General features: G+C 43.2%; 1 protein-coding gene across 1 annotated transcript in view; it reads left to right on the forward strand.

Annotated features, from left to right (window-relative positions):
- Positions 1-25,000, forward strand: part of LOC311056609 (roundabout homolog 1-like) — a 116,425-nt gene that overhangs the window by 33,629 nt on the left and 57,796 nt on the right. The window contains exon 2 of the mRNA XM_084073357.1: positions 877-1,203. Within this exon, the coding sequence (XP_083929483.1) occupies positions 877-1,203 (327 nt within the window). The remainder of the gene's footprint in view (positions 1-876; positions 1,204-25,000) is intronic.

Below are 25,000 nucleotides of genomic sequence, written 5' to 3' on the forward strand. Positions count from 1 at the left end.
AAAGGCAATTGGCTCTTGAACCATAAAACTGTGTACATTGACAACAGAGCCATTCATCTGTTTAAAATTGCAGCGCGAGGTCATAATTAGATGTCATGTGCTGTGAGTCCTTGTGTCAACACGTCAGTCAATCTGTTTGATAGTCAGAAATGTCTTCAGCCCCTCAATGTGATAAAAAAAAAAGAAGAAGAAAGAAATTGTCTCATCATCTTGATTTTTTTCTGCTGCTGTGAAGGAAATACTGTTTTGGAGTTTTAGAACAAGATGTTTATATGCAATACTAAGGGCTTCAAATGTCTGTATAGTATACTGCTGAATGCTTTATGTCAGTCTGACATAGTAAAGAAAACATTTTCACTGTCACATGATGATGTGTGGTAATTATGCTGTCAAACAGTACTTGACAGGTGTACGTTCTAGAGTAGCTCTAATAGTACCTCTATTGCTTTGACTCTTTGTACTACATTGTACTTGGGTGTATGATGCACAGTAAAATCCTCAGTGTTAATTTATCCATTTGTAATCCTGAGAGTGTACAAATGTAACCACAGGTCCATGTGGTTACATTTGTACTCTCACAGGTAAAGGGAAGCTTTGCTGATTTTCAACTTAAAGGGATAGTTCACCCAAAAACATTTATTTTCAATCGATTAGTCACCTCATGGAGACTTGAATTCATGGACATTTTTTTGTTTTTGTCAGTAGAGTCAATGTGCATCTTTGCTTTGACTTGATTTTCTGCTGGTCAAAAATTCCAAATGTTTACGTACAGTTTAGAGATGTGTTGCTTCATTAGTCGATATCTTTGAAGGTATCAAGGCACATTATGGGTGTCTGGATCTACAGGTCACTCAAAACATCTGTCTCTCCCCTCAGGATCTCGACTTCGCCAGGAGGACTCCCCTCCCCGCATCGTGGAACACCCCTCTGACCTCATCGTGTCCAAAGGGGAGCCGGCCACCCTCAACTGTAAGGCGGAGGGCCGTCCTCCCCCCACGGTGGAGTGGTACAAAGATGGGGAGCGCGTGGAGACGGACCGGGACAACCCCCGCTCTCACCGCATGCTGCTACCCAGCGGCTCCCTCTTCTTCCTACGCATCGTCCACGGACGACGCAGCAAACCTGATGACGGCAGCTACGTGTGTGTGGCCCGCAACTACCTGGGGCAGGCCATCAGTCACAACGCATCTCTGGAAGTAGCCAGTAAGTGACGCTGGTTGCACACTTGTGCATATGTGCATGCGTGTCTGTGTGTGCGTGCGTGTTCGCACGTGCATGGCTGCATGGCTGCGTGTGTGGCTGCGTGTGTGTCTGCGTGCGTGGCTGCGTGTGTGGCTGCGTGCGTGGGTGCGTGCGTGGGTGCGTGCGTGGGTGCGTGCGTGGCTACGCACACACGCACGTACGAGCCTGCGTGCGTGCGTGAGTGTGTACTTGAGTGTGTGTGTGTGTGTGTGTGTGTGTGTGTGTGTGTGTGTGTGTGTGTGTGTGTGTGTGGTTCACGGACCCCAGCTAGGCTGACAGCTGTTTGCTCTGTTGCCCACGATGTCTGTGGAAGATAACGTTGATCCCATTAAAGCCTGTGACCTGGATCCAAATGACACCAGCGTTCATTTATCAAGAGACATTCCAAAACGTACACTGGAAAAACCTGAGTATTACTTTAACTCCAAAAGTGTACAAATGTCATTTGTACACTCTTGGAGTTACTAATGTAACCATTTTTCCATTTGTGCCTCGCATACCACAAAAAACAAACTAAATGATCATGTTTCTTTGACCAGTAAGAGCCCTATTTTGGAAATAACAAGCGCATAGGGAAAACACAATCATTGCTACAGCTCCACTAGGGATTATAAACGCAAGGTCATTCAAGGACGTCTTCTACACTTGAGCACTTTTATCATGCTTAATTTTAAGTCCACCCTGACATTCTATGAAGGGAGAGCAGCAGTATGCTTATTTGCAAAATAATAACTAATATGCATAAATCATCTAATGAGGAGAGTGTAATTAGCAGTGGTGTTTTTTTTTACTTAAGTAAAAGTATCAATACTGCAATGTAGAAATGCTCTGTTACAAGTAAAAGTCTGGAATTCAAAATTTACTTGAGTAAAAGTCGAAAAGTATTGGTATCAAAATGTACTTACAGTACCAAAAGTAGAAAGTACTAATTATGCAGAATGTCCCATTTCACAAGTTTTCAAATGTATAAAAATTATACAAATCTTTCGAAAATTGCAGATCTACAAGCTCACAATGCGTCGCGATGTGACGTATTGTGAACGTACAATATTTGCCTCTGAGATGTAGTAGAGTAGAAGTAAAAGTATTGAAAATTGGAAATACCCCAGTAAAGTAAAAAAAAACAACATAAAAAGCGTACTTAAGTACAGTACTTGAGTAAATGTACTTAGTTACATTACATCGCTGGTAATTAGACATACTACTGTACGTACACACAAGGTGTCACAAGGTCAGCACAAAGAAGAGTTTCCTCCCTGAGGCTGTGAGAGCCCTGAACAAGGACAAAAATAAATAACACAACAAAACTGCCTTCAATCTATAAACACCAATTTTTGCTCACAACAGAGCCTTTATTCTCCTTCTGTTTTTGAGATAAAAGCTCTTGCACTTTGTAATTCTACAGTGTTTGCACTATGTACTTTTTACTGCATAATTATTCTGCATATCCCGTTGCTAAATTATTCTTCCCTCATATTTCATGCACTCTTCATTGCTGCTAAAAGTGTTGACCTTGTATGTGTCTTTTCTTAAACCTCTACTATAATTTTTTATATCCAGTGTTATTATCTTAATAACAACATTTAGAATTTTGAATCTACAGAAACTGGTGATCAACATAGATAGCGTATAACTATAACGTCAGCATAAACTGTCGCTTATTTCCGATTATAGGCACGGCAAATGTTTATGAGCAAGGGACAGGTGGAATGTTTACTATGAGAGCCACCTGTCAGACATCCAGCAGCTGTGTGTCTGGTTTGGTTCCCTGGTTCGGGTGTCTGGTTCGGTCCCTGGGTTGAGACTTGGGATTACTGTTGTTCCTGACAGGTGACAGTGTTAATGTGCTGACTTAGCAGGCTTCGGGGTGTCAACATAGCCTTTCACTGCTTTGTGTTCCAGTAAGGAATCTGTCAGCACATCTACCCAATAAACACACTGAAAGCCTCACTGTTGTTCATCTATCTATTTGTAACTCTGAGCGTGTACGCATTTGTACACTCTCAGAGTTAAAAGTACTGTGTGTGTGTGTGTGTGTGTGTGTGTGTGTGTGTGTGTGTGTGTGTGTGTGTGTGTGTGTGTGTGTGTGTGTGTGTGTGTGTGTGTGTGTGTGTGTGCTTGCGTCCGTGTGTGTGTGTGTGTGTGTGTGTGTGCTTGCATCTGTGTGTGTGCGTGTGCGTGTCTTTATTTACTTGCTTTCTTTTAGCCAGGGGATGTGTGGCAGAATAAAGCCTTGTGGAGAGAGCAGTGGGAGGCTAGAGGTCAGGGGGCTTGGAGGGCATCAGAACATGGTTGCTGCAGATGCTCTGCAGATCCCTGTGGAGCAGACAGAGGCTCTGGAAAACACAGGATATATTGGAAACAAATAAGAAATAGAGAAAGGGGGATTTGTGGAAAGAAGGTAGTGGCTGAGGGGGCATTGGACTGGAGTGTCAGGGGTCTTTTTTTTAATGGTGAGGCCTACCGACATTTTAATGGCGACAGCTACCAACAGTGGCATGTGCTCGATACAATGCTCTGTGCTGCCTCATTATCTAGCCACCTCTTGCCCTACTGTGTTAGTTATCTGCAGAGTTCTGCCCTGCAGGACACACTGCCTATTGAACAGACAATCACCCAAAAGGTTTCATGATACTAACGCCGATCCATGTATCCCTTTTCTTCGTTTTCTTTCCTTCATCATAATGAATAAGACGTGGTCAAAAATGGTACCTGGGTATAATGGTTTGACCCGCTAAAGCTCAGTCGTTCCCCCGTATAGCTCGCTAACATTTATTGTCAGGCTTCAAGGTTGAGGAGAAACACAAAGCCGACTTGTTGAGCCTGCTGGGTGAATTATGTGTCTCGGCTTCATCCTTCAGGGGTCGACCGTGATGAAGGGTTCACCCAGGGGCGAAACGTGAGGTAGTGGAACAGAGCCGCCCTCTGTCGAATACTGCTGAGTTCAGGAGTTTAGGAGCGGGCTGGGAAGCTGGGGGTTAGTGGGGGTATTGACCCTACCCATGGTAACAGACATGTAAGATTTGGGGGGATCAGTTGTTTGCCTGTTGAATGTGACCTATTCATAATATTATTTTACAGGCTTTTATTGTGTAAGCCTGGCTTTGATTTGAGGTTAAAAGAAGCCTGTTTAAGGTCAAAAATGTCTTAACCCATTAAGACCTGAGGCCGATTCTACAAATGTCTTCTAAATCCTAACTGTTTTCTGAAACACTGTTGCTATAACAGTGGTTCTCAAACTTGGACCCTTGGACCCCCAGCTCAAAATATTTAGTTCCAGGGACCCCCAGAAGCAAAGATTGGAGTTACAAATGTTGCTTAAAATAAATATATATATTAAAAGATTTGTACAAATTCTCATGATTTTTGAACTTGTATATCTGTTATTTTTGAATAGCCAAAGTATAAAATAATGGTTAAAGTGGTTAAGATCTAAAATGACAGATGCTTTTCCGGGTCTTAAAGGGCTAATTATATTTTTTTCATTGTGAGCACATTTCTATTATGTACTTGATAGACGTTGATTGAAACCTTTATATGATTGAAACCCCCCTTCTCTCTCTCTTTCTACCAGCCCAAGCTGTTAGGTGAGGTTGCAGGGAGGGCAGTGAGTGAATACTGGGTGATAATGTGCAGTTCTGTGAACCATTGAAGGTCACTGTATTCAACTGTGTTTTGATTCCTTTGGAACTACTAGCGGTGCAGTTTACCTCATCCATGTTTGACCTGATGAGTTCTGTATGCACCGAGGTCGCTCACTGTGCCAATTCAGTGCAAGGTGGCAATTAGCTGTGCTGATTGGTCAACTGTCATATATAACCTTTAGGGAAGATACTGCTTTAGCTTGCTCTCATTGGTCAGCCTCCCTAAAATCTCTAGAGAAGATATGGCTTTAGCTTGTGCTGATTGGTCAGTTGCCATAGAACCCTTAGAGTAGCAATCACCCTCTCAGTTCACTCCAGCCTCTCTGCTAATAATAAACTTAAATAAGCATTTGGGCTTTATGAGTAACACTGCACAGATGTAAAGTTGAGACAGAGAAGACACAACAAACCAAATTATGAGCAATGAATTCCAAGAAGGAAAAAAACATTATATTGCATAGTACCCTGAGAGTATGAATTTACTGGCTGGTATCAAAGCTCTGTGCTTGAATCAATCAAACTATTGAAGTGTTGATAATGCATGATCTGGTATAGAACAGGTGAAAGAAGCCTCTGACCTGCAGAAGAATCACGTACAGTCAACTTGAATGAGAGGAGAATGGTGCAATCATCAGAAAGACCCATTTTCTGTGTGTGTGTGTGTGTGTGTGTGTGTGTGTGTGTGTGTGTGTGTGTGTGTGTGTGTGTGTGTGTGTGTGTGTGTGTGTGTGTGTGTGTGTGTGTGTGTGTGTGTGTGTGTGTGTGTGTGTGTGTGTGTGTGTGTGTGTGTGTGTGTGTGTGTGTGTGCGCGCACGCATGTGTGTGTTATGACATAAAGATTGCATTGGGAGTGTTGAGCGATGGAAGACCTTGTGGGGAATGAGGTAACGGAGACAGGCTATGAAAAGTGAATGGAACGACTGACAAAGAGACAGCGCTGTGGCTGACAAATACAAAATGATGGCAGCAGAAAATAAGTGACAGAGATAGAGGGTAGACGGGAAAGCGAGGGGAAAGGCTTCGGCTCCACTTGCTGTCCTTGCAATGGCGGAGGAGGGAGACTTGTTCTTTCCGGCAACAGAGCACCGAGGTGACAGTGCAGAGACAGTGACAGATGTCGCGTGCACTGGTGCCTGAAGCGTGACCATGGGCTGGAATACTGCCTAAGCAGAAACACATGCGCACAGAGACGTAAGCACGCACGCACCCACTTATGTGAACCGGTGAAGCCTTTTATTCTGAAGGCGAGGGATGCAGAAAAAGGAGGAAAAAAGACGTATAACCTAGTTCCTATCCAATAAATGTCAGGGAAGACACTCAGCATATTTCTCTGCCTGCAGGGACCCCAGAGGACCCTGGGAAATGAACATGTGTCCTATTGACCTCGGCCACTTGATTCAATCAAGTAGCACTTTATTGAGGTGAAAGCAAAGTCACTGCCTGTGTACACTTAAGGTTATTCGGCAGTCGGATTGTTTGTAGGACCAGTGTATGAGGGGAACAAATGATAACACTGACCTAATTGGACACTGACATTTGCTAGAGGAAATTTGAGGCCTGTGGCGGAGCATAACATTTAGCCGTAAAACTCCTCTGATGAAATTAAATAATGAGATTCTTAAGCCATAGATGTCTATACAGTCTCACTATTGCTCATACAGTCCAACACACACACACACACACACACACACACACACACACACACACACACACACACACACACACACACACACACACACACACACACAGTCACACACAGTCACACAGTCACTCGCACAGACTCGTGCACACTCTCGTACGCACACAGATGTGACGCACAGACTTGCTTTTGTATACCTGCGAAATGTCATTATCCTGTTATGGAGGTATAGCATAATGGGGCTGCAAAATGGAGACATGTTTCCTCCCCATGGACCACGCCCCGTTTCAAATCACGTTTGCTGGTCTGCTATGAAATCCTTCAGTAGCTGCTGCAAAAGCGAGGCAAAGGGATCCCCTCCCTCCCCATATATTGATATTTTCAATGGAATGGACATTTTTTCCCCCCTCAATCCACTGACATGGTGGGAGGGAGAGAAAAGCCAATCATCTGAGTGAGGACCACTTGGGTTGATTGTGGAAGAGTGACGGGGCGTGTTGATGTTAACCCCCGACAGCCCTTCACGAGGATGTCGTGATATATTCACTGTCAGGTGCAAACCTTGTATGTCCCATGCTGTTACTTTTCAGAAAATGGATAAAATGACCTGTATTCCAATGGATCCAATGCAGTTATTATCTCTTGTTAATACTTTTCATTGCTTTAGTATTTATAAATCCACAAACACACTTAATCACTTTTACTTTGGACTTTATTTCTTTATTTTATTACATTTTTTACAAATTTTCCACAACAAACAATTTACGATAAAAAAAACCAAAAACATTAAAAGTTGAAAAATGGAGATACAAGGTCTCCACCTGACAGTGACAATATGTGCAGTAAATCTGTCTATTCTGACTGACAGTTCAGGGTGGGAAGTGGGAACCCCTGTGACGCGTTCCTTTCCGAGCCCCTTTGATTGTAATCCCCTTCTCCCCCCATAGAGAGGAGTGGGTGCCGATGATGAGAGAAGAAGCTAGTAGAGAAGCATCCTCAAAGGTCAAAGTCCCTCTTTAGTCTGTCACCGTCCATTAACTAATGCGCCCCCAGACTCCCCACTTCAAATATTTGTCCGTGCCACTAATGTCATAGTTTCTGACAACATCCTGTCTAAATGCACCAAAGAGGCTGTAGAGTAATATGCATACACTCTAAGCAAAGCAATTGGTTGTCCAATTGTTATTGGTTCTAATTGAACATATCCACATGCCTTGTCACTAAGGGGTTTCCCACCCAAGTAGGACATAAGAACAAAATGGCCGCTATGTGATATGATTGGTTACCGAATCTTGACTCTTTGTGTGGAGGGCGGCAGGGTGAAATAACTTGATGGATAAATAGACAGGTTGTCAACGTTTTCTGCCATGAAGGCAGATAATAAGCAGTGTTTTTCATTTGTCCTCAGGACATTTTGCACTTTGCTAGCCCCTTGTTAACCATCATGTCACCCCCTCTCTTTGTTTCGCCTGGTCAGTCTACATTAAGAAAATTATCAGTCAGAAGATGCCAACAGTGTCGCAGTCTGGGGACAGCTGGTTTCTGTTTATAGTGTGGACAGACCAGGGGCAAAAGTGCTGCAGGTATTGTCTAAACAGTTTCCTGCCACATATTCCCGTAGGCTCAACCTTTCCATCAAAATGCCAGGGCATAGGGAATTGGCCCTGGGTAGTTCAGATATTCTGACATAGACCTTGTGGCTCTGGGGTATGTGGCAACATGGCTGGAATGAACGTGTGTGTGTGTGCGTGCGTGCGTGCGTGCGTGTGTGCGTGCGTGCGTGCGTGCGCTCGTGTGTGTGTGTGCATGTGATTGTGTGTGGACAATGATAGCTGAATACATTTACCAGACACAGAGTCTTCCCTGTGCAATTGAAAAGGCTTTCAGACAGTTAAATTAATTAGCAGTTATCTATAGCTAACTGGCTTGAATCCCCCTAAATATAATGGAATGCATTTTAAAATGTAAATGTTGATAACGTTACCCACAGTGCCGTGATTGGCGTACCAGCGTGAGCTGCAGCTGTGTGGGTTTGCTGCACTTAACAGCTTGAGCTGAGCTGTGACTGCCTGGTCTACTTTTGTGGGGACAGAGATACAGAGATATACACTACATGCAGAGATGGAGCCAAACAGACATTCCGACAAACCCTTTCCTGAACACCTAGGCCCCTTCAGCAGTACGCCATAAAAAGAAGACAAACTGACAGTATTTTCTTTTAGACGACAGTGCCACATAACATTACTTATACAATCTAGCGGTCGTTGTGGCGTCAGAAGAGCTAAGGCAAGCTTTTCACCCAGAACACAGACTCTGAGCAGAGGTACTTGGAAGTGCATGCTACTGTGCGGGATGTTAAACTCACAGGCACCAGGAATTATCAGCACTGTAGGCGGTACCTCCACATTATTACAGACATATGAAGCTTACTTTACTGGCATATGCTGGGGCAGTATATACTGTGTGTGTGTGTGTGTGTGTGTGTGTGTGTGTGTGTGTGTGTGTGTGTGTGTGTGTGTGTGTGTGTGTGTGTGTGTGTGTGTGTGTGTGTGTGTGTGTGTGTGTGTGTGTGTGTGTGTGTGTGTGTGTGTGTGTGTGTGAGAACATGTTTTTTCCTCTTCTCTCTTTATGCCTATCTTTGGAGAATAAATTGCTGACAAGGAGAGAAAGGCAAGCCACAGGGGAATTGAAATGGGTGTAGGAAAAATAAAAGACAGGGGGAGTCAGTGAAGATGGAATTGTGTGTGTGTGTGTGTGTGTGTGTGTGTGTATGTGTGCGTGTGCGTGTGCGCGTGTGTGTGCGTGTGCGTGTGCGTGTGCGTGCGTGCGTACGTGTGTGCGTGCGTGCGTGTGCACGCGCGTGTTTTAAGTAGTTCTCTACTGGTTCTGCATTATTTCCCTGTTCTCCATAGACTCCTGTAATCAGAGAAGGAACCATGTCTAATGAAGAGGTGCTGGTGAAATCCTCTTTCATTGGTTCATAGCTCATGACTAATGTCTTCCAAACGCTTTAGCTGTGTCCACTTCTCCTGCCACAAAACCCTTCCTGCTTTTTTTGTTAAATGATGAATTTTCTTCCTCATTCCCTGTCCAATGAAACTTTCATGCTGGCTGCCTATTATTTTTACACATCGATCCATTCATGTTCTAGTAAAAGCTTTTTATGAAGGACAATCCATATTGATGTGCTCTCTTGTGGAGACAATGTACTCCACCGATCCGTTTTCTGTCACATTATCATTTGATTGACTTTTTATACTTTTTCTTCTCTTCGTGCAGCCACTTTTGCAGCCACCTTTACGGACTCGAGACAAATTTTGACTATACATCGTTGGACACATCTAAGCCTTGTGTGTCAACGGTATTAGTTTCCAATTCTTAAGTGTGGATGTCTAAAGGCTGTACCGGCATGGTTGAGTAATCTTGCCGTCAAGGGAGAGATGCCTGTGCATTTGCTGAGGTATTAGCCTTATCCATCCTCGAGCTGTCACTCCAAACACATACAGTTCACAGCCTCCACCAGCCTTATCAGTGGTCAGGGTTAATGCTATCTCTCCCTGGGGTCAAAGGTCGTGCCCCCACCCCTCACTCGTGTCAGTTTTCATTTATCCAAGACCTTCAAGCACTTGTGTTCATTAAGTATTTTTGTGCATGGGCTTTGAAAAATGCACCCTTACCTTATAGTTGAAGCAGACAATGAGCTCATAAATATGTTATGGCATGTCATAACCACACTCTCCATTAACTATGGTGCCAGAAAGCTCCATGATGTTCATAACTTTAGAGCCTTACATGAAAAATGGGTAGAGCAGTTATGAGCAATCTTCTTATATTCAAATTAAATTGCCTTGTAAATTGCCTTGTGGATCGATGGTGGAAGGCGGACGTCACAAATGTACTGTAACATGCCCATATATGGAGACTATTCTGACGCGTAGACAGTTACACCTATACACGAATCCACGGAGCGCTGCCCTGCGATAAATTCGCAAATCCCCATGTATGGAGTACCCTGAGGTCAGCAATATGACGTCATAGTAAGGCCCGGATTCCATATTTGGGCGAGCACAAAGCAGCAGCATGGCAGAGCAGCAAGATGGCAGAGCAGCAGAAGAATGAGCCATGAGCAGGCAGGTTTAAATAGCCCACCCCAATCAGATGGAGTGAGCATGTGACTGATCAGCTGATCAGGAATTGCCGCTCCTTTGAGTTGTCTGCCTGAACTAGCTCCGCAGGCTTCGCATCATGTATGGGCATGAGGGGGATACAGATAGACAGATACAGACATCTCCATATATGGGCATAAAAGGGACACAGACAAACAGACGGGTACAACAGGCACAACGAGTATTGCATAACTGGGTGGGGCATGCATTCCCAACTTACTGTACATCGTTCTCTACTTGCGTGGTCCATAAGTAGTTGTATTAATTGGCCGATATAAAGCATTATCTTCAGATGATGAGAAAGGGGAGGTAAATAGTAATTTTCCCATCTCTTTTGTATGTAGTGTTTGTATTTGTTGATGACATGTATTGTTGTGCTAATTTTTGTATGCTATGTTGATGAATTGAATGCATAGGACCACAATGGAAACAAGTCCCCAGGACTTTTTTTGTGTTATCCTTTTAGCTTTAATGTCTTACTGTGCCACGTGCTGTTTACATTTCTGACTAATAAAGCATTCAATCAATCAATCAATGCAATGCAATGCATTACGGCCATTACGATAAAAGACATCAAATGGCATTATGAGAGCTCTTATGAATACATTATGAAACTCTTTACATTATGCATTATTGTTCTCTGACATGGCTTTCTGGTGTGTTAACATATACACCTATCAATGTAAAGGATTCAACATGTGTTTGTGATCAGAACCAAATAGATGTCCCTGCAAACCATTCTAATATTGTTAGTGCATATTTCTGGGGAATTCATCACTGCTGTTTTCTGTTCTGAAGACTATTTTTTAACCACTATAGGCGAAATGAGAATGAATAGTTCTCCCCTTCCTTTGAGATGCTCATTTATTCATTGTTTACTTAGCAAAATGGAAGAGCGCCTGCAGCTCTAAGCTCTAATGTCTCCTCTAACGTTGTAGCTGGAGCATTCCCTTTAGCAATAATCAGGAAGAACTCCATTATTTTCAAGATGTGAAAGTTTCTCATTCCATCTGTGGTTTCTGCTGTTTTTACTTTGTGGTCTCAGACTTAATTCAGCCCTAGCCCTTTTCCTAGCTTTATATTATTTTCTTCTGATATCCCTTTCGTCTCTCCGCCCACATGTCATGTCATTGTCAGAACTAATACACATTTATTGAATAATTTCCCAACACGCCATCGTAATAATACCAATTTTAGATTCATTTTTGGCCCATATTATCCTCTTCAACTGTTCACTGTGTGCGTGCGCACGCACTACAGTATATATATACACACACACACACACACACACACACACACACACACACACACACACACACACACACACACACACACACACACACACACACACACACACGCACACACACACACACACACACACACACACACACACACACACATATAATAATATACATATAATCATACCTATTATTGGTTAAACATATTTCTTAGAAGAGGAAAGCAACATAGACAGTCTCCAAATAAGTAAAATGGCTCTTTAGCAAACTTTGTCAAAAAATATGAATATACTCCCATGAATACTTGCTGTAGCTGAAATCTCTGCTTTAATCAATATTTCGGTCCTTCAATCTTTGTCAAAACTCTTAAATATCAACGCCATTGCTGTCTAGATGCTGAAAGTCTGGGCTTTTATCCTGGGAAGCTATTCATGCATAAAATGGAAAAGGGACGTGTGTCATTTATGGTGTGAATATAAATTGCCATTGACACTGAAAAGGATTTTATCCTCTTGTGAGAACCTTGCATTGAATTGATTTATTTTAAATTTAGGTTATTTCACGCTGGTATGCAATAGCAAATTTGAACTTGCTGACAGAGATCCCTGTGATATATTTCATGGTTCAGAAATGGGGTGTTTAATGCATATGATTTTTCACTGGGTGCAGGGTAATGAAGGATGTCCCAAAGAGCTCATCTGTCCTGTTCTTTCCCCCCCCCCTTTTTTAGCGGTGCCAACCGCTCTAAGCTTGACTTTGTCCGTATGTCCGTCCGTCGTCCGTATGAGCCTGGGATGAGCACAGCAAAGAAGAAACACATACAAACACACGCGCACACACAGACACACACACACACACACACACACACACGGACGTGGACACTGCCTATGTCATCTCTCCTCTCATTGCCCACACGTACCACTGGTTATCAAAGAGGGGTCCAGGGACCCCCAACCTATGTTATGTCCGAGCACGGGATGAGCACGGGATTTTAAACAGCTACAACTCCAGTTCGCAGCATGCCACCAAGTCCACATTTGGTATGTGGACTTAGACCACCAATAGGGACGGGCATGAATTGCTGACGTTCTCAAAGAGGGCTCCAGGGACCCCCAGCGTCTGTTATGTCCCTCCGCCCGTATGAGCACGGGATGAGCACGGGATTTTAAACAGCTACAACTCCACTTTGCAGCATGCCACCAAGTCCCACTTTGCAATGTGGACTTAGACCACCAATAGGAACGAGCATGAATTGCTGAAGTTCTCAATGAGGGGTCCAGGGACCCCCAGCGCCCGTATGAGCACGGGATGAGCACAGGATTTTAAAGAGCTATAACTCCACTTTGCAGCATGCCAGCAAGTCCACATTTGGTATGTGGACTTAGACCACCAATAGGGACCAGCATGAATTGCTGAAGCCGCGCCCCCTCTGTCTTCCCATTGGCTGGCCTTCAAACAGCCATAACTCAAGTTCGCAGCATGCTATGGAGTACAAATTTTGTACATGGACTAAAGCCAGCAATAGGGACTCACTGTCATTACTTAAGCCCCGCCCCCCCTGTCTGCCCATTGGCTGGCCTTTAAACAGCCATCATTCCAGTTTGCAGCATGCTACCAAGTACAGATTTGGTAAGTGGACTCAGACCACCAATAGGGACGAACTGAAATGAGTTAAGGCCCGCCCCAAAGGCACCACTTCCTTCACACAGGGTGTGATTTTTTAATTTATAGTTGACTTTTCACTGGCAGCAAAACTATGTATTTGATTCTACTGTATTGATTAGGCTAAGAACTAAGAACCATTGCTTAATGACACCAGTCTTTTTATTATGAATGAATTACACTTTATTATGATTCAAGAACTGTTTCAGCAGCTAACCTATTAAAAGTTTAAAGAGGTGGCAGCATGATGTATTTGAAGTTGTATTGATACATCATGTGTTGTTTGATCCCTCTTCATCAGGACTGCAAGCATGTTCAGCTTTAAGCCTCACTCGTAGTTTGTTATACTGTGTCGCATGCTGAAAATAGCCGACCTACAAGCTCATATTTCCGATGTGCATGGAGCATCAATTAGGCATCATGTATTATACACCTGTTAGGTAATTAAGTGCCTAAAACAGTTTAGAGCAACTACTGTCCTGCGTGTTCCCAAGAGATGACCGTCAATTCAATATGCATCTGAAAATGTATTTTGAAACAGCAGAGCTGGAAGTGTAACCAACCGCTGAACAAACGTATATCTTACTGAAATAATTCGATTTCGCTCCAAGCTATAAAGTTAGTTGAGTACAACAGGCGTAGCTAGCAAAGAATACAGATGCAAATCTACAAACAACAGGCTCTAAGGAATAGTAAATAGTGAACAGTATGGTCCAAGAACACAGCCTTGAGGCACACCACAAAATCAATTTGTATGAAAACTAGTCCGGGGTAGCTCCAGAGGTAATTAATGGACTTGGTGGGAAATGGCAGAGAAATATAAAAGAAGTCAGGTACTATACAGGAGATACAGAAATGATCCACTGTAACTGTGGTGTAGCCCATACAGTATCTGTGGTGCAGCAGGAGAGATGGAGGCTATTTGTGCGGTATTGTTTCTGATGATTCCATACCAACACCAAAAGATTCTGGCATCGTCTCTAATAGGCTGCAGACTGGGTGATTTATAACATGCAGCAGAATAGGGGACAGAGAGCAAGAACGGGTGAGGCTGGGACTTCTGTAGAAAGCTGAATAATGAGAGCAGCAGCTCCACTGCATTTCTAAAATTCCTGCGCTTGCCTATCTGTCTGTCAGTTCTGCATCCCCCTCTTCTTCTCCACCTCCGCCGTGTAGAGCATCCCTTCATCTTTCTCCCATGGGAACACTTTGGCATGTTCAGACACGTTTGTGATGGAGCTACTGTTGTAGATGATGTGACAGAGCTTCTTATTGAAGGACCTGGCAACCAACTAGGAATTCAACATTGTACTACAACTTACATCTCCCAAACATATGCAAACTGTGCGTGCGCGTGTGCGTGTGCGTGTGCGTGTGCGTGTGTTTAATTAAGACCTGTCTTAACCGTCTGTGTTACCAGATAGTACTGGGTGGAACAACTGCGTGAGAGAAGAGTGTCAGTCTGTGTGTGCCTGTGTGCGTGCGTATGTGCGTGTGCGTGCGCGTGTGGTTGCGTGCGTGCGTGCGTGTGTATGTGTGTGTGCGCGCGCGCACGCGTACACTTGTGGAAGTACTAAATCTTATACAGGTGCAAGAATGAAAAGCATAATTTCTCTGCATCTTTTCTTTTTTTGGAAGGTTCAAAATGTTGAACAATCATTGATGGCATAAGGATATGATTCTATTTAAAGATTGTATGTATGTAATATAATTTGTAGGCCAGATTCTCTGAAATAACAGAAGCCGCTTTATCTTTCTGTCTTCTCTTTTCCAATTAATTATGCACTTCCAGTGTGGATGTAGTAATATTTCATATTCAAGCCTTTGTGTTTGCTTAGCTAGCTGCATCTGTCCCACAGGATTCCTTGCCCTACCCCCACTCCCCAAATCCTCCCTCTCTTCTGCTCACCAAGGTCTTCAGTCTGTGTGAGAGAGAAACACAACAGCCATGTGTAGTTACAGTGTGTGCAGCTGTGTGTGTGTGTGTGTGTGTGTGTGTGTGTGTGTGTGTGTGTGTGTGTGTGTGTGTGTGTGTGTGTGTGTGTGTGTGTGTGTGTGTGTGTGTGTGTGTGTGTGTGTGTGTGTGTGTGTGTGTGTGTGTGTGTGTGTGTGTGTGTTGTGTGAGAAAGAGAGAGAGAGGGGGGGAGGAAGAATATTTGTCTATTTGTGAAGCTGCATGCTTGCAGGTTAATGTACTCTCTCTAGGAATATGGAATATTATGCAGTTCTATTGGAATAATTTGGATTTGTTGCTCTATGTAAAAAATATTGTCATATACAATCCACGTCTTATCATAGATACACAGCAGAGAAGTATTCTAAGATACATTGCATATGAAACAGGGAATAAAATGTTATCATTTTAGGGGGATAATGGTATGTTTGTTCATACATGGTGGTTATAATACATTACTGATAGATATTTTCCACTGCAGGCGACAGGATTTATATGAATGCCGGCTACTGCGCTCTATTGTTATGAAAAACAGTTGAACCCAGATTTACAGTTAACACTTATGTTACAGATACTGGATAGGGAAGAGGCACATATTTATTTCATTCATGCACCATGAAAAATAGAGCACATACAGACTTAGGGTGTGGGCACATTGATTTGTGTGTGTGTGTGTGTGCGTGTGTGCGTGCGTGCGTGCGTGCGTGCGTGCGTGCGTGCGTGCGTGCGTGCGTGCGTGCGTGCGTGTGTGTACTCTTTGGATGGGATAAGATGTTCCAGAGCCCGGTTTTATCCTGCTCAGAGCAGTATTGTCTTTAATTATCTCTTATCTACTCTCTCCCCCTCGATGTCTCTTAGTTTACCTTCTCCTTTCAGTTTTATTATAACCACTTCTGTCCTCCCACTACCAGCACCTGGTCTCAAGCTGTCCATGTTTGCTCTGCTTTGTTGAGAGAAAGGGGGCGGGGGGGCTGCAATAGCCTTCAACATTCTGGGAGCGAAATACTAGATAAATGAGACTTATCAGAGAAAAATGCAAAAAGGTTGGAGGAAGAGAGAACAGGGGTTTCATTCTAGGATAACATGTGTGTCCTGGAATTGCATGCATACATACATATTTTAAGATAAAGGTATTACAAGGCCATAATCTGATTCAGATTTGTGAAAGGATAGAATGGAAGCATTATTGGATGGAAATGTATTACTGTAAACATTAAGCGCTGTTGTACATTAGGTGCTAATAGTCAGCAAAGACTTAACCTGGACTGTCTCCCGCATATTCTCTTCTGCAACTGTGTGTGTGTGTGTGTGTGTGTGTGTGTGTGTGTGTGTGTGTGTGTGTGTGTGTGTGTGTGTGTGTGTGTGTGTGTGTGTGTGTGTGTGTGTGTGTGTGTGTGTGTGTGTGTGTGTGTGTGTGCGTGCGTCCTCAGTCAATGGCCATTCTTTCTTTACTGTGAACCATTTCTGTCTGACTCAGAATAACTAAATTCATTACTGGCTCAGAGTTTATCCTTGTATGAGAGGGCATCTTTATTGTGTACGCTTGTATCTTGTGTGTCAGTGTGCGTGTGTGCGTGTTCACATGCGCATGTGTGCGGGTGGTTGTGTGATAAGTCAGCTTAAGTCAGGGATGTCCAACGTTTTTCAGGTCGAGGACCCCTTATCTGGGAGAAAGATTAAGCAGGGACCCCCACTATATATTGTAGAAAATTGTGTTGCAGATTAAACTTGTTCAAAGATTTCATAGATAGCTTCGATGACTATCATCAGTGTTGTGTAAATTTATGTTTTTTTGTTTATTTCATACATTTAACCACTTAAACCCTCAATACTTAAACTTGACCTTTTGCTCTGTACTTGGTTTGCTCCTTTCTCCCTCTACACCAAACCTCTTTGCCGTAAAAAGACGATCTACAAGCTCACAACGCCTCGCAAGACTCGCTATCTTTGGCTAATGTTCCCCTCAGAATAGGGATGCTATAGGGTTCAAGTGATTAATGTAAAAAAAGAACCTATCACACAAAGATTTGGCTGCCCCCCTGTAGTAATACTCTGAGGACCCCCTAGGGGTCCCGGACCCCCTGTTGAAGAACCCTGGCTCAAGTTATAGCAGTGGATTTTAGTTTATAGAGGGTAATTTATAATATGATCATTGCATATAAATGTCCATATTTCTTACATCAATCCTTTACGGTGGTGAATGGATATAACACTTACAGTATAAATCATTTAGTAGTAACCTTTCATTCATTGGCCAGTCAGGCTTTTCATACGTCTCAGACATCTTGTTAATATTATTAGACACAAAGTCATTTTGATGTGTGACAATGTTGTACGATGAAGTATAAATTTGGCTTTACTGTCCTGCTGGCTCTCTAAAGTGATCAGACTGCTTATCTGCAGAGGCTAATTTGGCTGAGTGGAGATACAGGAGATGGGATACATTTCTGAAACGATAACTGGATGGATCTTTCTTGCAGCATCACTTTTGGCACAGTGGATTACACTTTTATTTTATAATTTAGAGTAGCCAATAACTTTTCCCCTTTTTCTCTGCCAATTTTGTCGTTATACCAATTAATTAGTCTCCACACATTTCTGTGTGGGGAGAAGTGCGGCAGTGGCTCAGGGGTAGAGCGGCTGGATGGGAACCGCAAGGTTACCAGTTCGAACCTGGGCTCCCCCAGAGTTAGTGTCGGAGTGTCCTTGAGCAAGCCGCCGAACCCCTAATCGCTCCCAATGAGCAGGTTGGTGCCTTGCATGGTTTCCTCCGCCGTCGGTGTATGAATGTGTGTGTGAATGGGTGAATGTAAATCTACTGTATGTAAAGCGCTTTGGATAAAAGCGCCATATAAATGCACCATTTACCATTTGTATACCCTACTGGCTCACCTACCAGTGAGGAGCTCCCACCGGGAGGACGTAGCGCTCTGCATCCTACTGCTCCCGTTCAGCATTCCCCGCAGACAGGCACTGCCCCTCCAGCATAGGAGTATATGTGCAGCGACAAACATCAGCCTTGGCTTCCCTCCCTCAAACACGGCCAAATGTGCCTCGTATTAGACACTCGCCCAAACTGGAAGCGCTGCGGTGGATTTGAACCACTAGACTCTGTGTTGGTGAGCAGGTACTTTACCCCTGCACCACCTGAGCACACTACCATGGCACTCTCTCAACGGCTGTGAGTCGTCCAATGAAAACTAATCTGCCCACAAACGAGAGGCTGATGGGGCCAAACAAGCCAAACATGGTGTATCTGTATAGTATGTGTGTGTGTGCACGTGTGTGTGTGTGTGTGTGTGTGTGTGTGTGTGTGTGTGTGTGTGTGTGTGTGTGTGCGCGTGCGCGTGCGCGTGCGCGTGCGTGCGTGCGTGCGTGCGTGTGCGTGCGTGTTTGTTGTAACCCTGTCATGTAAGTACAGATTGTGAACAGGTTCTCAAGATGAATGGTTGTGTAATTGACAGCTGGTACACTAACTGGCTCTGCTCACTGACAGATGGGTGAGTTACAGCCACTGGACACCTGAGTGCTTCATGCTTCAGGCTTGTTGACAGGGAGGCAGTTTGCTACCCCAGTGCTACTGATGTTTCACTTCACTGTCATCTCAGCGCTGTCTGTTGCTCAGACAAACGATGGGAATTTGTGAATGTATGCAGAGATGCTGTGAGGTTCAAAAACGACTAATAAAGTTCTCGAGCACGATCAGGTCCTTTTATTGGTGCAAATAAAACACCAATGTGTTTCCGACACTATTTCATCAGAGTCACGAGAGAGACAGTGTGAGGCATATGATACAATTATTGTATAGTATACAACAGGTGCAGCCCATAATCAACTGGTCACATGCTTTAGAATCAGGTTAACAATTCAATCAGCTTTTATTCTACTTAGCTACAGAGTGGACATTGTTAAGTAAAAACATCTACAAGTATATACTTTATTGAGGACATTTTCTACATTGAGCCCACAAAATGCTGTTTGCATGTTCCAGACATTTCGTTCTCTCATTTGACCTTGGTTCCTTCTTTAGTTAATTCATGCACAAGGTGTTATCCCTGCATGTCACTAAATGGTAAATAGTGCATTTATATAGCGCTTTTATCCAAAGAGCTTTACATAGATTGTGCATTACATTCACCCATTCACACACTCATTCATACACCGATGGCGGAGGAAACCGTGCAAGGCACCAATCTGCTCATCGGGAGCAATTAGGGTTCAGCGTCTTGCTCAAGGACACTTCTGCACTCTGGGGGAGCCCGGGATCGAACTGGGAACCTCGCGGTTCTCTCCCGCTCTACCGGCCACTCTACCCCTCAGCATATGCTGCCCCAGTGCCCACTATAGCAAATCCCCCCTTCTGCTAACCGCCAGACACACACACACCCCTCCCTCTTGTAACAAAATGAGCAAGTGAATTAACAAAAGAAGAGAGATAAATACGTATTATTTATGTATGTATTTTGTTCACACAAAATAGCATTTTGCACTCAGTGTAATATGAATATTTTTTGGTTTTACTAAGTGTCTACTCTAGGGATCTGGCTACAAAAATATCATTAAAAAAGTAAATGGTTGAAACATGTCCGTATGCTGTTTGATTGATTAAACAGTAAGTAAATCTGTGTAATGGTATATTGACTACGTTTCTCTGTGTTTATCTACAGAACTTAATTTATGTGTTTATTTGCTTGTTAATTTTTTCCATTCATGTTTTCTTTTTTTCCATTTTTGCTGAGATGTTGTATAATCAGTTAAATATATGAGTTATGTTTCCTTATTTTTCTTAATCACATTTCTATATCACATACCCAGCTTTCACATATTCAGCCCTGGGTGAGGAGACTGGCAGTGATAAATGGACCAAGAAGGTGATATCTGATAACTGATAAACCCAAGGGATGACATGGCATATAGCTGACCAATCAGAGCAGGCTAAAGTACCACCGCTTTCGGAATTGTGAGCAACCTCACAATGGAAGGAATTCACCGTGTCAAACATGGCTGCCAAATCAACTGCTATTGCCTCTGTGACTAAATAAGGCTATGGGTACAGTATGTGATAAAACAAATTACCAACCAGGCATACATTGTCGCCTGAGGTTATCCAACCAATGGACCGCCGTATCAGTTCAAGCCGTAGGCTTATATTCATATGCCCAGGTGCTAATCTAGATTTACAATAAACATTTAACTCTAAACTAAACCATAAAAATATATAAAAACACATAAATAATATAAAGACAACAGAGATCAAAATATTTTTGTTGAGGAGCCAATATTTCCTCCTCCTCTTACGTTTATTTATATTTTCCTGGGTTTTGCTTGTTTGACCGTATCTCGATCCTTGATAACCCCACCCACCCCAACGTTTGCCCTCTCTCCTCCTCAGTAGGCATTGATTGCCTCAGACCTGATGTATACCCCCCCCCTCTTCAGTTGGCATTGACGTCCTCTCTCCTCCTCAGTTGCCATTGATTATCTCAGACCAGAGGTATTGCTTATCCGAGGACCCACATCGTGTGTGTGTGTGTGTGTGTCTCGCCTTCCGTTGTTGCTGCATGCTGAGAAGGCAAGATCCCTCCAGAGGTTCACTAATAGAGTGGGATATTGTTACATGCTTTACATGGCCATTGGAGATGGAGGGAAGGGAGGGGAGGGATTGGGGAAAAGATGTGTGTGTGTGTGTGGGTGGGTGGGTGTGTGTGCGTGGGGGGGGGAGGGGGGGCCCATTACTGCAGAGGATATGAATGATATTCAGTCTGTTTGCACTGGTCTCTCACTCCCTCTCTTACATCGCAAATCTGCCCTGCTTGAGATAATTGAATTGTACTTCTCCAAGAGAGCTGTGGTGGGAATGTTCTGTCCTTGGACCAGTTCTGCTACACGGGGGAGGTGTTTGGCACCCTAGGAAGCGAGGCATTCTCCGCTTATTATCAGAGTAGAGATTCTCTTGTAATACTGATATTACAACAAAGGGAAAAAAAATAAAATGTGGACTTTCCTGTCCCTGTTTCCTTGATGCCAGAACAGAAAATCAATGGAGGTTCTTGTTCAGTTCAAGGGCACCCCCCCCCACCCCCTTTTTTTTGTAATTAAAGCTCTCAATTTACCACAAAGTGCATTGAGAATAGAGACATACAGTATACACATGGAGATATGTGGATACAGGAGAGCAGCACAACTGCACAGTAAAATCCTGAGTGTTCATATAAGAGTGTACAAATGTGACCAAATGGACCGCTGCAGGTCATTTGGTTATACTTGGAGAAATTAAGGATTTTACTGTGTGGCTGATATCTGGTATCAGATTGGCTGTGGGCGGGAGATGAATGCAGACAGATTCACAGTTCAGTGCTCACACTGCGGGGAATGTGCTGTGCATTGTTTATAGTACACATATCTCTGCCATGTTCCATACGCCTCCCTGTCACTCCCTCCCCAGTTTGCTGAACAGGAGAAGATGCTCACAAAGACCCCTGAAATGTTAGACGTCACGCCTCTATGAACACCATTAAACACCAGACACCAACCAGGTCTAATCAAGGAGCTCTCCATATCAGCCACCCTCATATTTCATTGTAAATTACTGTACAACAACACCAAGAGCACGCCCGGCCTCTTATCCCAGCCTCAACCCCCCGAGCGCTCGCTTGTGTAGCCGAAACAGAATGGAAACCATAGTGCATCATGCAACAAACCAATTAATTTGGACTCCTGCTGGCGAATGAGACGTTGAATTTAAATTAACAAAGTGGAAAGCCAACCATGGGTGGCCAGGGAACCCGGTTCTATCTCTTCTGTGGTTTGGTTGCAGGGATATGTTGCTATTAACCCTTTAAGACCGGGAACGCATCTGTGTAACCACTCTATCCATATTTTATACTTTAGCTATTCAAAAATAGCAGGTATACAAGCTCGTAGCGCGGCACCGAGTGCTGCGCTATGAGCTTGTAGATCTACTATTTTTTGAAAAATCGTGGACAATTTTTGCAAATCATTATATATATGTTTTATAGCGAATATTTTTTACTCCGATCTGTGCTTCTGGGGGGTCCCTGGAACAACATATTTTGAGATGGGGGTCCGTGGCCAAATACATATCATTTTGGGGGTCCTTGACATGAAAAAAGTTTGAGAACCACTGATATTATATAGCAACATAGGTTTTTAAAAAAAAAACTGTTGTAGAATCCACCAGAAGCAAAGATTTTAGTTAAAAATGTTTGCCTTGAAAAAATACATATATATTCAAAGATTTTCACAATTTTTCACGATTTTTCAGAAATAGCAGATCTACAAGCTTGTATATCTGCTATTTTTGAATAGCCAAATAAATCCAAAAAATTACACAGATTCTTTCCCGGTCTAAATGGGTTAACAAGCAAGGTATCGGACCAGAAGTAATTAATTCAAACTGAGCCAGAGTGGACCGCGCTTCCTTCCTCTAAACTGCTGAGATATGTGGGACGTTTGGTTTTCATTGGGTTTTCTGGTGGAGCCTAGAGATTACTGTTATTCTGCAGACTCATCCACTTTCCCAAGGGCTGCACCAGAAAATGTTCCATTTGACCCTATTATACTGGAAACGTCTTCCAGGGAAATGTTATTCCCATAACATTACAGCTCTCCTTTACGTTCTTTGCTATTTAGACCCAGTTGCTACCGGATGTACAAAGACGACAGCTGGAGGGATTACAGCAAGTTAATATATGTTATCTATTTATAATTTAAAAAGTGGATTATGCTATTATTCATTGGGCATAGCTGAGTGGGAGGCCCTTATTTGATAATAGTGATTTGATTAACTTAAATCCCTATACATTATTCAGTATTTATACTGTTGGAAATTAATTTAATAGGGATCATACATATGTAACCCTGCCAGGGGGGACGTGCGAGATCTAACCTCATCCTTGGTTTGAGCAAACCACATTAGAGTGCCATTCTCCAACCGAAAACAGCAGCTCCACAAGCTCACAAAACATTGCGATATAGTGTGTTGTGAGCTTGTAGATCGGCTGTTTTCAGCATGCAACACCGTGGGACAACAAAGTATAAATTAAAGCATAGCGCATCAGTGATGAATTCATCAGGCTTGCATATAGACACCACTGTACGGAGATGAGGGATGCCCTGGTCCATTCTGATAACAGGAGGTGAGGTTAATCCTGAACCGACCGTGTGATTTGACAGGTTGGCCCTAAGAAGATGACGAATGCGCTGCCCTGACCGAATAAATCGCTTCTTAACAATCCACTTAATCTGCAGAGAAGAGACTGCTTATCGTTTTAAGTATGCGCTAGAATTCTACTCAGGTTGTGATTTGCTCAGCAATTGATCAAGAAACCCCATTTTTGCTTTTATCTCCTCACTGCTCTCTAAATTACCCAGTAACCCAATGGCTAGAGAGGTGAACTTCAGGCTGGAATGTGTGAACAAAGCACCCCATCACACTGGTGAAGATATTCAATGCTCAACAGTACAAGGCAAGACTCAGAGTATTAATTTAACCCTGAGATCAGGGCCATATTTTGGGGAATTGGTGCGAAATACACAGCGCGTTGACAATTTCCCAATGGTGCAGTAGTGAGTTTTTCCTTGCCTGTGTGTGTATCATATTTCTGGTGCTAGAGGTAACTGCAAGAGGCTACAACCATAACTTGATATTACTTGATAGTTTATTACCGGAAAGGCTGGAAAATGTAACTATAGGTTGGTCTCGGATTTGAGGTTAACTGGCTGATTGGTCGATTGGTTGGTTTGGTTGGAGTGAGATAGGGGTTGATTTCTTTGGCTTGGAGTCCTGGTGGCCTCTCAGTAGCCTGAAGCAGAAATGGGAGTTGGAATTAGCAGTGTCTATATTTATAGAACTTGTAATTCATAGCTGAGAGGAGTTTAACGATACGATACAGTCCTTTATTCATGTGCTCCCTCCGCTGAATTAGCGTTCACTAACCTTCTGTCAGATTTGGCTTGGTTAACTGGTCATCAATCACACTTCGTTGGATGCAATACTGGTACAATTTTATTTACAAGGCTATTCTGGGTAAGCTACCTCATTACATAAATACTGTAGTACATTTACATTTTCACAGAACAGTCACAATTTACACTCTTAGAAATGGTTGCACTGCACGGTATCTGCTGCTCAAACTGAGGCAGGCAAGATGAGCTTGTTTTACCAAGGACCATGGTTGTGGAAGGATTTGTTGGCAAACCTTAAATTGTATCACCTTATTATCTCATTCAGGATTTTAAGAGTCGGAAAATTGATATGCTGTTCATGTTTTTAAAGGGTACTAATGGGGTATTGGCTGATATTTTTTTTCTTTATAGTTTTTAGTTGTATTTGTTACATTCTTTGTTATTTATTCTTGTAACTTTGTTGTACTGCTTTGGCCGTATTTTGGCTTGTAACGGACGGCTGGCGTAGCAGTCTGGGCACCTAGGCT

The sequence above is a fragment of the Gymnoscopelus microlampas genome, assembly GCF_963454915.1.
Source record: "Gymnoscopelus microlampas genome assembly, chromosome: 12".
In the NCBI taxonomy this organism is placed as follows: Eukaryota; Metazoa; Chordata; class Actinopteri; order Myctophiformes; family Myctophidae; genus Gymnoscopelus; species Gymnoscopelus microlampas.